General features: G+C 36.2%; 1 protein-coding gene across 5 annotated transcripts in view; it reads left to right on the forward strand.

The window, feature by feature from the left end:
• arhgef6 (Rac/Cdc42 guanine nucleotide exchange factor (GEF) 6) overlaps positions 1 to 16,694 on the forward strand; it is a 38,852-nt gene that overhangs the window by 11,054 nt on the left and 11,104 nt on the right. For all 5 annotated transcript variants that reach the window (XM_082177491.1, XM_082177493.1, XM_082177492.1 and 2 more), the window contains exons 4-12: positions 815 to 899; positions 4,858 to 4,979; positions 10,911 to 11,115; positions 11,238 to 11,308; positions 11,400 to 11,494; positions 11,626 to 11,721; positions 11,942 to 12,064; positions 15,269 to 15,407; positions 15,505 to 15,564. In XM_082177491.1, the coding sequence (XP_082033617.1) occupies positions 815 to 899; positions 4,858 to 4,979; positions 10,911 to 11,115; positions 11,238 to 11,308; positions 11,400 to 11,494; positions 11,626 to 11,721; positions 11,942 to 12,064; positions 15,269 to 15,407; positions 15,505 to 15,564 (996 nt within the window). The remainder of the gene's footprint in view (positions 1 to 814; positions 900 to 4,857; positions 4,980 to 10,910; positions 11,116 to 11,237; positions 11,309 to 11,399; positions 11,495 to 11,625; positions 11,722 to 11,941; positions 12,065 to 15,268; positions 15,408 to 15,504; positions 15,565 to 16,694) is intronic.

Consider the following 16,694-nt stretch of genomic DNA (forward strand, 5'->3'; position numbering starts at 1 on the left):
TGTGACTGGACAAACAAGCCAGGCGCATAACTTTCACTTCTGTTTCTAAAGGAGCTGAAAACGAGAAGTATCGTAGCACAAGATTAAGCTTGATACGAGCCATTTTAAACTACTGATGAGAGAGAAATGCAAACTACAATTAACAAATGTTTTAAAGCAAAAGGTACTGTAAAGTGCAATCTATAAACTGAACTGACTGCTGAAGTTGCTTAACTATTCATCTTGTTGCAGCCTCCATATCGAAACATCGCTCGGCAAATACAAGGACACGCACTTCTTGCATTGCTGTGTAAATGCTATTATGTTTTATTTAACATGTGAAACCGTACCCTTAACAAGAAAGGGGATAGCTGTCTGTACCCAGCGACCGACAGGGCCTGTAGACCAAACATCTAAAAATGTGGGTCACACTAAAGATGTTTTCCATAACCATTGGGATTGGTGTAGTGATACATGGATATAGTTTGATGCATCGATCAAATGATTAATGATAGGATGCAGTGTGTAAAAAAATCCATATATATATTTAAGATTTATTTTTAATATGTATATTTCTTCCATTATTTATTTTTCTATATTATTAAAAAATCAAACATATTTTTAATTGTGAATGTCCCCAATGCTATACAGGATTTAAAATTTTCGGAGAGTTCAACTAAATGTTCATGTTGTTATATTTTGATTGCGTTTGTTAGTTTATAAAAAAATTTAACTGGCATATACTATATCTTGAGGTATCTGACCTACTTCTGCTGCTTCTACTTTTGGCTCATTGGACAGTTTTTCCGGTCTTTGACGTGTGTCTTTCCCTTAGGGCTTTGATCCAGAGAGCTTATATACTGGGGAAAACTTCAACAAGGTTCTGTCAACACTCTCAGCAATAAACATCGCCACTCAAGGTAATTCATAATGTTATGGACATGCATTCTTCATTAATATTTGGTGTCTCTTTTTGAGTACTGTAGGCTTTGTCTTCTCATTGGTGAGTTTCTTCTTCCACCCCAAGTGATAGTCGTATCAACACTTCTGAGGGTTTTGCTAGGCCGAGCAGACAGACTAAAAGACGACATTGTGTGCAAGCCTTGTGTTAAAGACATTTTTAGAAAATTAGCTCCTGCTGGTCACTTATAATCTACTCAGAATGTCTCTGTTTAAAAGCGGGATCGCAGGCACTCCATAATCACTCAGTGTTATGTTTCTGGTGGAAATGAGCCACATCTTTCCTGTTGCATGTTCCCATAGGACCTGTTGCAACAACTGTCTTCCTTCATCCCACTTAAAGGGATAGTTCACTTTGAAATAAATTTTTGGTATGTTTTAGCTTACCTCAAGGGCATCCAAGATGTAGGTGTCTTTTTTTCCGCAGTAGTTTCAATTTTGATATTTTTAGGTCAAACCGTTCTTGTCTGTCAGTCATATAATGCAGGTCTATGGTCACGGTCTCAAAGAGCATGCACAGAGTCCAAATTAAAACAATTCCCCGTCGTCCAAATTAAACAATTCCCCATCGTAAGTACACATTGATGGCCTAAGACACGAAACGAGCGGTTTGTGTGAGAAAACGAACAGTATTTATATCGTTTTTACCTCTTATACACAGCCATGTCCAAGTGATCTGATCTGACGTGTACGCAGACTGGTGCATAGATATATACACACTAGATGTCGCCTTGTCTACGGCAGTTCATTGGAACGAATGTCTTTAAGGCCATCTAGTGTACTGTATATATCTATGCACCAGTCTGCGTACACGTCAGATCAGATCACTTGGACATGGCTGTGTATAAGAGGTAAAAACGATATAAATACTGTTCGTTTTCTCACACAAACCGCTCGTTTCGTGTCTTAGGCCATCAATGTGTACTTACGATGGGGAAATGTTTAATTTGGACGATGGGGAATTGTTTTAATTTGGACTCTGTGCTTGTGTTTTGAGATAATGACCATAGACCTGCATTATATGACTGACAGACAAGAACAGTTTGACCTAAAAATATCTAAATTGAAACTACTGCGGAAAAAAAGACACCTACATCTTGGATGCCCTTGAGGTAAGCTAAAACATACCAAAAATTAATTTCAAAGTGAACTATCCCTTTAAAGTAGATAGAATGCTTTGATTCTAAAGTGGTTCAGTAAACATTTTAATTCCATTATCAGTTCAAGTTCATTTTTAGAAGCCTGCGAATGTGAAAGATATCCCATCGCATTTCCATGAAAGTTTATCTTGGTGAAATGCACAGTAGGCCATTTAATTCAGTTGAAGAGTGCAGTAAACATGAGATACAAATCAAATTTTTCTCAGGATGAGGATGACTGACCTCTTGTATTTTCTCAGTGAACGGCAAGTCGTGATTTGTCTGGGGTCGTGCCCGCATTTGTGTCTTTCAGCTGCAGCTGCTCTCAACTACTGGAGGCAACAGACAGTTGCTTTTTGTAGGGCTTGTCCGGGCGGCTGACAGTATCTGCATAAGCATGCGGAATTCATGAGACATGTAGTTATTCTCAGTTTTTGCTTCCTTGTCATGTTTCCCACTGTTCCCTGTTGCTGTTGCCTATATAATATAATATATATATTTATTTATTTAGAGACAGAGAGATAGATATATAGAGATTGATTGATTGATTTTGTGGGGGTGCCCAGTAAGATTTCTTTTTTTCTTTTTTTTTGTCTCTTTTGCTCACTAAGGCTGCATTTATTTGTTCAAAATACAGTAGAATTTTTTATTTATTTATTTCTGTGATGGCAAAGCTGAATTTTCAACAGCCACAAAAATATGAATTAATTATTTTTAAAAAATCGAACAGGCTACTTAAATGCTCCATCCACGTCAAATGCCATTAGTTATTGTGTTTGTGGCATGATCTACCAAGCGCACATTCATTTTTATTTTATGGAGGGGGGAAAAAATCTGGATATTCTTCCAAAATTAACTTTATCTATTACATGAAAAGTCATTCATGTTTGGCTCAATGATAAATGTAAGAAATTTTGAGCAAAAATCCCTTTATTACACCTGAGTCAATGGCTTGTTTATTATTCATAAAAAACTCTTATTTATTAATAGAATATTAAAATGTAATCCTGTTTACACATGACCCAACTTTAAATGCTTGCAAATAGCTTTGCAAACTCTAGGCTTAAGAATGACACACTATGGGGGCAGATCGATTTGTGTTAAAGATCTCTATGATGAAACAGCGAGGGTTTCACTCGGAAGTGTGCTCAAGGCATAGAGAAGACGTTCCCTGGCCTGGCTTTATCTGAATTCTCTGTTGTGTTTGCTGTGGAAAGCTTGGAGCAGGTTCACACACTGTTTGTGCGCCGAGGGTGTTCGGAAAGAGCCTGCCGTGAAATCCAGCAGACATGCTGAGCTTTTATTGTGTAGATGGAGCGGGCGAGAACAGCGACGTGTGAGTCAGTGAAGAGCCCCAGAGGCCCCTGCAGCGCTGGAAATCTGTCAGGACCCAAAGTGCAGCAAACAGGGCACCTGACTGTTTGCTTCTGTCACTGCATACTGCATGCCTCCTCATCCCTAATCTTCCTCTATTTATGAACAACATATTGCTCATAGCAAATGAATACATGCCAGTCATGCAAATTTGGCATAAATATGCAATGTTTTTTTATGACTAAATAGTATACCATATTTCAGGCCTTGCTTTGGGTATACTGGAACACACATTATGTCTGTCGGTTTTGATACTTGTCATCATACACTGGAGACAGTGGAGAGTATGTGTCTGGCTGCTTTCAGTAGTTGTTTGTTGTGACCCATATGCTAGTGCATTGAGCTGTGGTTTAACTTCACAGAGATGACAGAATTATGAATGGATGAGTGAGTGCTCTGATTGGGATGTTTAACGATGACAGAGTGACCTGTCCTTTGTTCTACGTTTAGAGGGTCTGACGGGCCTTTTGACATGTCCTGGATGTAATGGGGGGAAATGGTAAAAAACAAATCAAATTGTCAAATTATCCGAGCTGGAAAAGTTAGTTGCACTGAATTTTGCAAAAAATTTTGGCTAATGTAATTTTTTAAAAATATGATTACAATTTAAAATAACTCTCCATTACTCTAGTCTTCAATGCCACACTATCCTTCAGAAATAATAATAATAATAAAATAAAATAAACATTTATCATCATTATCACTGTTGAAATCAGTTGTGCTGCTTAATATTTTTTTGGAAACTGAAACATTTTTGTTCAGGATTATTTGATGAATAAAAGGTTCAAAAGAAAAGCATTTATTTGAAAAAGTCTGTTGTAACATTATAAATGTCTTTACTGACATTTTTGTTTAGTTTAATGCATCCTTGCTGGGGAATTTTTTTAAATTTCTTAAATAAAAACCTTAATGACCCCAAACTTTTAAACATCAGTGTATGTTTATCTTAGCTGTGGTTAAACAAATTTGGACACCTTGTAATATGATGTGGCAATATCATACACCATAATTTGGGGTGACATTAAATCATATGGCTTCAAGTAGTTTGAATGTCACTTCATGAAAAATGAAAGACAGTAACATTTGCCAAAGCTACTTCATATTTTATGCATGTCATTCACTCATGTCCTAAGTGTTATAAGTGTAACATGCCATGCTGAACTGAAATGTAGAGTACACAGGGACAGAATCTTTGAACTGTAGACTGTAAGCATGTCTCATCCTTGTTCAGGACTTTCTTTATATACATATCAGTAGACCTATAATCCAGTGAGCACCCACAGATGTACTGCTCTCTCAAGTGAGAAATGCTATCAGACACAGACTGGTGTTGTTCTAAACCTCATTCCCTGTATTTAAAAAAAAAAAATCTATTTTTTTTCTTTTTTTCTCTCCATGTATCCAGATTGTACCCCTAATAGATCATGTCCACAGTCCAGTGCCTCTCCTACTAGCCTGTCAACCCCTTCACAAGCTGTTCCCGCCTTGAAGTCCAGCAGGTCCTTACGGAGGCAGTCAAAAGCATTGGCAAGTATCTGAACAGTGCCGTAAATGCTGATTAAAGTTGGTCTTTTTAACAACTAAAATATCTTTTGTTTGGAATTTTAAAAAGTAATAAAAATCAGTTAATGACAGGAATATAACATAGATGACAGATTAATCTTTAAATTCATACCTACTTTATTAGAAGGCTATTCAGATATCTGTAGAGAAACTAAGAAAACCTAGATTTGGGTGAGCTTATTAGGGTCACTTCTACTATATTGCAAAGAAACACATCAAATTATTAAGGAGCATTATGCAAATAACTCCAATAAGATGACCAATTACAGCTAACCTCATGACAATTAATGAATAATGTGAATAATAAAAAATGTTACCACCTAATACATATAGATTTTTATTTAGAGCTGTCAATCGCTTAAAAAAATTAAGCTTCTGTATTTAAAAATAATCACACCCAACATTGAAATTTGTAGTCATAAACTTATTTTCACAGTGAGTATCTTAATTATTGTGAAAACAATCTAAAGATTATTTTATATTTTAAATAATTGTTTAATAGCAATTATATCCATTCAACATTACAGTATAATTGAAAGCCAGGCCCGAACTGTAAATAATTTATTTATCATTTATTAACAAAATATGAACAACTTTTTATTTAAGTGAGCGTAAAACAGTATTCACATAAATCCATAATAATAATGTGACTTTTAGCTGTGCCTCTTAAACCAAGTTCACAGAGCAGCAGAAAACGGTTGCCCGTCCTGTATTTGAGTCCTTAATACGCTCATGTTCATACAGTTTAGTTATTAACGGGAGTGACAATTGCATTCTATAACCAAACTCACACCCGTAAATGTTCAAGACTCACAACCGCATTCTCGGAAATCTAGGGGTGCACTGAAATTTCTGCTGCCGAAAATAGCATTTTTGGTTTTTGGCTGAAAGAGAACATTCATACAGACAATTTTCAAGACGCTACTGTAAGTTGCTTTGTGAACGGGTCATTTTGAGACTCACACCTGTGAATAAAAGCAGTTGTCAATCCCAAAAACTAAGTGTGAATGTAGCCTTATGTAGTGTTTGGTGATGTTTTTGTCTCTGTCAATACTCAGTTTGAATGACAGCTGTCAGTTTTTCCTCACTTAAAATTTTTTTGCACATTCATTTTAATGAAAAATAATACATTAATAATTAAATCGCTAGATGCTGTGTTAATTATTTTTAATGTTAAACAGTGATTTTATTTATTTTATTCAAGAAAAAAAAAAATCCAGCCCTAATAATTTAATAATACAACTTACTTCCCTTTGACCACTTATTGTCATTATTGGGGGCTTGTCCAGGATCTTAATATTTTCTCAAGACATTGGGTCTCATTCACTAATAATTGCATTGATTATTTCGTATTTGTACACCCAGGAGAACCTCTAAAGAAAAATCTCCACCTAATTCACAAAACGTGCGAAACATTAATCTCGTTCTAACATTAGTCAATCTGGAGTACTCTAAATGCGCTGACACGTACACGTGGTTAGTCATTTGCATAAAACCATCTCTATATAAGGGCTTTTCACACAACCTTTCCTTTACAGCCTTTCATCACTCTCGCCAAACACATGTCGCTCTCTATGCTCTCTCACCAGATCCTCGAGCAATGCCGTGCCGTTCTGGAAACCAGTTCAAACACAATAAAACACCTTTTAAACAAACTCGGATTACAGACCTCTCATTAGCCAGCAGTACATGCATATATCTGTGTTATTCAGAGAAACCTCACAGCTGAAGCTAAAAACGCAGCTTTTTTTACACTTTAACTGTTTATGATGAAATATATTTAAGATTAAAGTAAATTGTATAATATATAAATGTATTCTATAATTGTGTATAATAAAATATAATTATAATAATGTTATGATGAAATATAACTTAACACGATTATAAGGCATCACAAAAAAAAGTGCTTTTTGCGTAGGTGTGGTTTATTATTCCAAATTTTTTATTTTTTTTTTAGAATACATTTTTGTATGACAGTTTTTGGTGAATCATGATTTGTTCATGAAAACGTCTGTACACTGATTTGTGTACTGCACAAATTTGTGCGTACACATGTTTAGTGAATGAGACCCAATGTCTTTTTATGTTTTATAACTTTCTTTAGTGTATAATGTTTCTGTTTGAGCATAAAAAAAATCTTTGCAAAGCACAAAGTCCACTCCATAGGGAGTTATTCTCTATATCAGTAAGCACTGTTTCTGAACTCCCCGAAATGCCTCGATTGTGGTCTTGAGTTTTCTTCCAGGAATGCACACGTCATAATATTCCTCATTTAAATATAATTCCTGTGCGTAAAAAAAGGGGCAAGGCCCGGTTCAGTTGGTAAGGGGCGTAACATTTCTGAAAATCACTTAAAGCGGTTGACCAATCAAAACAGACTGAGGTTGGCTGACCAATCAGAGCAGACTGGGTTTTTCAGAAGGCGGGTTTTAAAGAAACTGAAACTAAAGAGTAAATGTAAAAAAAATTTTTTGAACATTAATGATGTAAATGTATTTAGAAGTATTACCTGTAAATGAGCGTAATAGAACCCCTTTAAAATGGTGTTGTGATCACCATATAATTAAAATAACAGTGAGCATGTATGGGGTGTAATGATACACTCATTTCGCAATTCGATACAATTTACAATACTGAACTCGCAAACAAAATGTACTGTTGATTAAAATAATTGATACCATGGTCTGGGTGAATACTCGATTCTGATTGGCTGCAGGGTGTCCATTAAAAAGTGATAGAGGACACCTAGTAAAGGAGTTCTGGTGAAACTGACTGTTTACCGTTCGAAATTAATAAATAAATGCGCTGGCTACTTCAGCTGTGAGTAACCATAGCAACAGGCAGTAAACTGAAGGGTTCTACGAGCTGAGCGGCCTATAAATATCTCCGGTTGCTAAATAAACCGTCAGGCGTAACCAGGGAAACCAAGTTATTGTTTGTAAAAACTTTAGATTTCGATTGTAAAACTAATTAAAATATAAACTAATGTTTTTAAAATGTGTTATTTGGCAAGTGACCATGGTATAAAGCGGGTTAATGCCCTTCGAGGTGTCCATTGTCAGGTATTAATGGACTTCGGCAGAGGCAACCGTCCGACGCGCATCACGCCTCGCCGTCGTCCATTAATACCAAAGTGTAGAGAAGTACTTTTTGTATAGGTACTTCTATACTCTTTGTTAATACCTGACAATGGACACCTCGTCGTGCATTAACCCTTAAATATTTGTTACTACAAAAAAAGGCTGAACCGGAATAGGCCATGCTAGGTACATGGAAGGAAAAAGCAAGAGTATTTTTAAACAATTCCAGCAACACTTGTGAAGTGGGGAGGTCAAAATAATCAGTGTGGCTGATAGAATACTATTTATTTCACCAACACATTTCGGCTTTCATCAGGACTAAAAAATTCTGTCACTGACTACATGTATGCAAATTAATACAGGACCTTTAGATTTGTAAAATCAGACATTTGGCATTATCAGGACCCACAAATATTCCCCCATTGCATTGCATAATTATACCCGCTTCGGATGATCAATGCAATCAGTCACCTTTCTTATTGCAAAGCCTGTTAAAATGATGATTCCCAAACTAAAGGGGTAGTTCATCCAAAATTGTATTTAATTTACTTACTCTCATGTCGTTCTCTTTTGAAAGTCCGTGTCATACTACAGTATGTGCATTGATCAGTAAATCTGTTCATCATATAGCGGCTGTGTTTCTTCAGATGACTTGGATTGAACCGCTCAATTGATTATTTTTAATGTGCCTCTGTGACCTTTTTTGGGAACTTTTAAGTTTTAGAGATCTCATAAACCGATCTCATGCTGACGACGCATAAAGACGCACCTGCCGTGAGAGATATGGCATGACATGCAGCGGCACCGTCTTAATCTGTCACATCAGCACATGGCGTCGTCTGCACTATAAGCGAGCTGCACAGTTGACACAGGAAATACCACTTTGGCAATCGAGGCAGTGTCGTATCATCACTAGAGTTCTATAATTTACATTTCTTTTTAAGTCATTCATTTCTGTTTAAACCATTCAGCACTTGCACTCTCTCTTAGGCTGCCTGACAAACAACTCGCAAGTACCAAATTGCGCATTAATGGTCAAACACACACATGTATGTACAGAATTATGCCATGACAAGTATGCATGATTCCCAGTCGATTTTGTCTTAAGTGAACAGTTGAGAAAATTGTGTAACAGTATATTGGATCAGTGCAGCTCTTAAAGTGACAGCAGCCTAATAATCCTGCTGTTGTCTTATGTTAATCAAACCACAAAAGACACAAAAAAGAAGTTTGGAAGTTTTGGGAAAGTCATGGTAATTTGTTTCAATGTATATAATAGAATATGTTTAAGTGATAATATTAGTACCAACTTAACGTTCATTCGATCCATCCGACTGCGGCATTTCCACCAGATTTCATTTTGCAGCGTTGAGCGTTATAACCAATCGCACACGTTTCCGTTGAGTTTATGAGTGTGATGGCCAATCAGAGGCGTTCAGATTAGACATCGCTGAAACGAAGAGTTTTGTTCCTTTATACGCAAAAGTAATGCGTGCATCTGGTACGCAAAATTTACCCGTTGGGTAGAATTGGCTGGGAATGTATATTTTGTAATATATGCCCGCAAAAAGTGCGTATCATATGTATGCTAAAAATTGCCTATTGGATGCATGTAAAATGTCGTTTATGTGTATAAACAGCACGCAAAGCTCGATCGGTCACATTCTCTGCTTAATTTTCGAATGTGTAAAAAGCATTAATATAATGCATAAATGCTTAGGTTGTTTTATCTGTGTAGCCAGAATAGGATGTGCAGTTTCCCAAAACACAAAAAACTTTTTATGTTGACTATTCCTATTGTAGACGTTTGAGTGGAATGAGATTGATCGGTAGTGGAAGCACAGTTGTTTTATTTACAGAACTACAGAATAGCACTTATTGCCCTTAAATTTTCCCCAAAGATAAGTTAAGATGTCTTGTCTTGTATTACTAGAAATACATTATAGCTGTTAAATATATTTCCATGTGTCACTCTTCACAGTTCCTGGTAGTTGCAAAAAGTGCTTCACGCTGGGTCTTAAAAAAATTTCCTTTTTTTTTCACTCGCACAATCACATCCCTGTATTTTACATTTGATTCCTTATAAAATGTTGTTATAATTTCTTACCTCCACTCTACTGTTAGAACTATCTTAAAAAAAAAAACTTAAAGCACAGTCTGTGTTGTTTGTATCTTTATTCTATTTTATTTATTTGTGCTACTTCTTTTAAATTGTTTATATGTTCTTATTTTATTACTGACTGTTTACTTGTCTTTTTTGTGAATTCAATTCAGAGTTTGAAATCAGGCTTGCGTTTTGTGTAAGCTACTGTGCAACAATTGCCCCATTGTAAAAACAAAAATGCACTGCATGATCATACATTCAGGTTAGATAATTATATATTTTTTGAAAAATGTCAACAACAAAAAAGTCCCCACCACCCAAAATAAGAAAATGTCCCCCACAAGAGTCACATTCCCGCCATTTTCAAAAATGAAATGCAGGCCCTAAATGAATTTTAAAAAATGTCTGTAAAAAAAGCATCTTACAAATTATTCTACATGATAAAAAGGCTTCAAAAAGATTGGTATCTGTGATCTTATCAGCGGTTACTGCTTTCTGTGATCGACGGTTGGTGACGAACTGTTCCACTACATATCCTTCACATCACTGATGCATTTTTATATATTCGATATATCATACAACGATATACTGTTACACCCCTATACATATGAGCATATACATAATTTGTAAACCATCAATAAAAATCAGTTATTAATGAATATTTGGTGCCAGTTGACTGCGTACTGAAATGTTTCAACTGTTGCTGTCCAGGATATGTCGGAGAATGGAGGCGGTGGGCAACTGATGGTAAAGGCCCGCTTCAATTTCAAGCAGAACAATGAGGACGAGCTGTCCTTCAGCAAGGGCGAGCTGATCCATGTCACACGCCAGGAGGAAGGTGGATGGTGGGAGGGAAACCTTAATGGCAAAACCGGCTGGTTCCCTAGCAACTATGTCCGAGAGGTCAAGCCATGTGGTGAGTGGGCAATCCAAGATATTCTCTTACATTTTAGCATTGTTAGAAACAGTTTGTCCTAGCAAACATAATTGAATAAAACAGTGACGTTTTTATTAAGTTGTCCCTCTATTTTTCCCCAGAGAAACCAATATCTCCGAAATCGATAAAAGGATTTGACGTTCCTCAGCTGACAAAAAATTATTACAATGTGGTGAGTTCTTTTAAATGCATGAACAAATGCCAAATGCACATGTAGTAAATTAATTTCAAGTTCTTATTTTAATGTTTTGTTTGTTTCTTAGGTGGTGCAAGACATCTTGGAGCATGAGAGAGAGTTTGTCAAAGAACTGCAGACGGTACTTGGCTGCTACCTGCGGCCTCTACAGGCCAGCGACAAGTAAGAGCAAAACACATACGTCACCATGGCATCAGGGACCCTTTGATATCAAAGCCGATTGACATTTCGGGGAGCTGGGTCAGTCAATGAAAACCCATGTGCACAATGACTCTTCTGTCTGCTCTCTGCAGGCTCTCTAGTGCGGACTGCTCCAGTCTGAATGGGAATTTAGAGGACGTCCTCTCTTTCCAACTGGGACTGTGTCTTGCCTTAGAGGAGTGCTCCAAGTAAGAGCTGTTTTTCTGTGTTTATAGAGCATATTGATGACTCAAATGATTCTCTGCTTTCTATAGAAGTCACACTCTTGGATGATACAGCGCCATCTGGTGGTGGCTTTGTGTGTTGTATTTTTGAAATCCTAGGGTATTTGACATTAAATAAAAGTTAATGAATAATGTATGTAAGAAAGTAATTATCCGGGCTGATCTATGTATTTTTGCTTTGTAGGATGCCAGAGGGCCAGCAGCGGATTGGTGGCTGTTACCTGAACCTGATGTGTCAGATCAGAACGCTGTACTTGTCCTACTGCTCCAGCCATCCCTCTGCAGTGTGTGTGCTGACTGATCACAGGTCAGTGTCTCATAATTGTCATCAGTTTTTGTGTGTCAAAACATCTGATGTTAAAGGGGACGTTTACCCAATGAAAATTCTGTCGGCATTTACTCACCCTCGTGTCGTTCCAAACCCCATAAGAATTTTGTTAATTTACTTCCTTGAAAGTCCATTACACCAAAACTTTAAAGCTTCAAAAAGTGCAGAAAGACATTGTAAAATTAATTCAAATGAAGTCTTATGAAGAAAGACAGATTTAAGGGGTCGTGACAAGGATTTATTACTATCCTTGAGGTTCACTTATGTTAATAAAGTATTATATATTTGCAACAATATTCAGCTGATGCTGAAGAGTGAATGAACACCATGTAAACTGAAGTGCTTTGCTAGTGGGTTAATAAACTCAACCAAACGCATCCTATATGAGATTAATCATATACATACAACATAAAAGTCATATTACAACTTAATTCTGCACAAAATGACGCAAATGCGCACGTCAACTTGACCGTTCTTGTCTGAATGTGTAACTCCCGTTGTGGGTGCGCTCTTTCCCGTAACATCAACGGTGAAACACGGGCAACAAAAGCACAAAGAATTTACAACATTCTTTTACAATACTGTTCTCATTGTAATGCGCTGTATATGGAAGCTCGGCGCTGCAACTGTATTTTCATGATCAAAGTGATTCAAGGCATCACTGCATGCTTTCAAATCCATAGTTTCACTGTATTTCGCCAGTCTGGACTACATGCTGTCCTAACACTAACCAATTAGACCTCAAGTACCGCACTAAATGCCGCAATAACCAATCAGAAAAAAAGAAATGTATTTTTTCTAAAGTTACGGCGATCATCGGTTTCTTGATTTATAGTCGCTGTCAAGTCCGAGTACTCGTGCACATCCCTGTTATCCATTTAAAACCGCAATTTACAGTCAAAGCCTTTTAAAATTGTTTACTTGCGCTTTGCGATGTTGCTTCTGTCAGATCCAATACTAATATTAAATATTAATATTTAATAAAAGGTTATTTTCAAACTTTCCATTACACTGTGCCTTGTTAAGAGGCATAAAACTGCAGCCATTAAACAAAAACCATGCACTTGTTCCTGATGCTGGGATCCTTCTGAAGGAAACATACTGTTTTAACTGGATGCGTCAAAGCGAATGTTCCTTTGCTCTTGCATTTGTCCTGTTGACTCAAGTGCGTGGGTTGTCAGAAATTGAAAAGGCAGTTGTATACTGTAGACGGTGTCAGTCATTATAATGGGTTCTATTTGCTTCTGGTGAAGACAGGTGTCAGACGTTAAGTGACAGAACACCAGGGGGCGGAGCCTATGGTGCGATGATATCAAATTATTTGTCTATGTTTTGCTCTGGAGGCAGTCTTATTCAAATGTATTTGCCCATGTGACGTCACAAATCCCACAATATCCAAATGGGTTTTTGGAGCTTGATTACATAATGCTTTTTTTTAGGAGGAGAATATTTTAAATATGATGTTTGCAGGATGTTTTAATGATACAGGATTTGATATGTCATGACCCCATTAATTAGGCTTTTATTCACATATAAACATCGATAAACGCACATGCAGGGCACATCAAGTATGGTAATAGGATGCTCAAACATGCTTGTTTGACACACAAGTTCTAATGTGGTTTGTTCTTGTTATATTTTATGTTCTTTATGTATATGTATTGATCTACTATGGAGTCATTTAATTTCTAAAAATGCATGTCACAAAATGTGAAGTATTAATGTAAAATCTGAACTGTAGAACAAAGAGCTGCAAAGAACAATACATCATTATATTCTAAGCACATCTCCACATTATTCATTAGAGGAAACACCCTCTGGGGGATTTCCATGATTAATGTGCCATTTTATAGGTTGACTTCCCAAAAGTTGTAAAACTGTGATTATGGCGCTTACAAAATATTTTTGTTTGAGGCTAGTGGCACAGAAATTACACTTTGCCTTTATGTGTTAATGTACAGTACAATGTTTTCTGAAATATAAAGATGAACCAGCAGGTGTCACTACAAGGCTTTGATTCTCCTATGTCACATTGTATGTTAATGTTATTGACTAAACAAGCAAATCTCCCTTCTGCCTTTACTTATAACACTGCTGCCCTATTTCCATTTCTAGGTGTGTGTTTTTTATTGGTTTGTACTTGTAAACTTCACAGCTTTTCAGAAATGTCTGAGCCACATTTTACACACTTCCTGTACGATGAACTACAATAAGGTTTCTGTCAGTTTTCTCCTTCCACCTCTGAATGCTCCACGGCAGAAGGAGAGAGTGAAAAGGCATGCCTCATACACACAGGAAACAGCACTAACCCAACAGGATATCTATAGCTGTGGTTATGCTGATGGTGGCAGAAGACAGACTTTTGATTGTTCTCTCACTCGCATATCACTCTGCAGCATTGTTGCAGCATTTTCCGTTGTTCGATCATGTACTCAAGGCATGCGTTCAGATGATTCATCTTTAGTCTAAATTTATTTTATCACAATTCAGCATCTAGTGATGAGTTCTCTTCACACCCATTCTGTCACCTTCCCCAAAACATTTGCTATTGTTATGTTCATTTGACAATGTGTTGTTGACCTGATTGCAAATTGATTAAACCTCACTTTTCTTTTTTATTTTCATTTATAAAAGTGTTATTTTATGCAGCAATACATTTTTTAAGTTTTAAAATTAGAATTTTCAGCATCATTACTCCAGTCTTGAGTATCACATGGTCCTTTAGAAATCATTCTAATATGTGGATTTGCTGCTCAAGAAACATTTTATTATTGTCAATGTTGAAAAGAGTTTTGTTTGTATAATTTTATCATTTTTTTAATGTTTTATGGGTATTTTTGCAGAAACTGTGATATATATTTTCAGGATTCTTTTAATTGGAAGTTTAAAAATCAGCATTTATTTGCAATAGAAATCTTGTAATATTATAAATGTCACTTTTGATCAATTTGATGCATCCTTGCTGAGTAAAAGTATTAATTACTTTAAAAAAATATCTTACTGACCCTAAACGTTGTAACTGTAGTGTATATTTATATATAATAAGTTGTGATGAGTTTTTTGCCATTCTTAAAAGTTAGTTAGTTAGGGTAGACTGTTTTCGACATTAAGATGTGTCGATCATAATTGTCTAGATAAGTCAAATAAATCAGTTTCAAATAAAAACTGTTTTTCCATGAACAGTGAGGAGCTGGACAAGTTCATGGAGAGTCAGGGTGCCAGTGCTCCTGGTATTCTGACCCTGACCACCAGCCTGAGCAAACCCTTCATGAGGCTCGACAAGTATCCCACCCTCCTGCAGGAACTTGAGCGACATGTGGAGGTAACAGCAAGCTGCTAAGATCATGGATATGGCCTTGAGTGTTTTCATGTTTGTTATAATATAATATTAACAGATTCTCTCTCTTTTTTTCTTATAGGAAGCGCATCCAGATTACAGTGACATTCTCAAAGCAACAGTTGCTTTTAAAAATCTCGTGGTATGTCTCAGTTCTCTGTCATATTTGCCATTTCATTTTGGTGCTTGTGTGGCAACTAAAGCATTTTTGACACTTTACTTCTCATGGTTTTGACCAATGTGAGATGTTTCCTGTCATGGTGCAAAACATTTGAGTCTTTTCTCTCCAAATCCCTCTCACCCTCATCTCTAAACCGCACAGCAGGTTCACTGCACTTTACAGGTTGAAGTTGAAGTTGCTGTTACATGAAATGTAAAGGTTAAGGTTTATGAGAGTGTCTCTATAAGATAAAAAAGACTTGAGGAAAGATGAGTCATTACTTAGATAATGGCATTTCATGTCAGACATCTCGGCATAGAAACGTATAGTAGTAGGTGATTTCTTTACTCGTTGAGTTCTGTGGAACAGTTTCATGTGTTTTTTTCAGTTTCTTTTTGTGTTTTTTTCTGACAGGTAAGGGAGAGTCCCATGTTCATAGTTGTGGAGGTGTCATGTATATTTAGTCTTCCCCTTTTACCTATGTTTTCTCAGTTACCTATATTGGTAATTGCTGATGAGATGATTTGCGTACATTATTGTAAGTCACTTTGATGATTAAGCATCAGTTAGGAACATGAATGGAATGGAATGGAATGTAACATAGAAGTGACGATTTAAGATGATATATTTTCCTGTTCCAAGTTATTGTGTTATAAAACGTTCCGGTTTTTTATATATCTATACATTTGACTTTAAAAATCATTTGGCATTAAACTTACTTTAAAAACATTGTAACCCACTATTTATCAATGTTTATTAAGTTATTAGATGCTTATCAGAGACTATAAACATCTGAAAAGTCAGCACTAAAAACATGCACAATATTTTATTCATACACCACCGTTCAAAACAATTAATATTTGTATTCAGCAAGAATGCATTAAACAGATTACATTTATAATGTTACAACTGTTTTCAACATTGATAATAGCAAATGTTTCTTGAGCACCAAATCAGTATATTAGAATGATTTCTGAAGGATTGTGTGACTCTAAAGACTTTATTAAAATACAAAACAGTAATTTTAAATTGTAATAATATTTCACAATATTACTCTTTTTCTGTATCGCTGTATGTCGTGACAACAAACAAAAATATCTAACTGATCCCGA

This window comes from Leuciscus leuciscus (genome assembly GCF_965113295.1).
Source record: "Leuciscus leuciscus genome assembly, chromosome: 8".
NCBI classification, from domain to species: domain Eukaryota; kingdom Metazoa; phylum Chordata; class Actinopteri; order Cypriniformes; family Leuciscidae; genus Leuciscus; species Leuciscus leuciscus.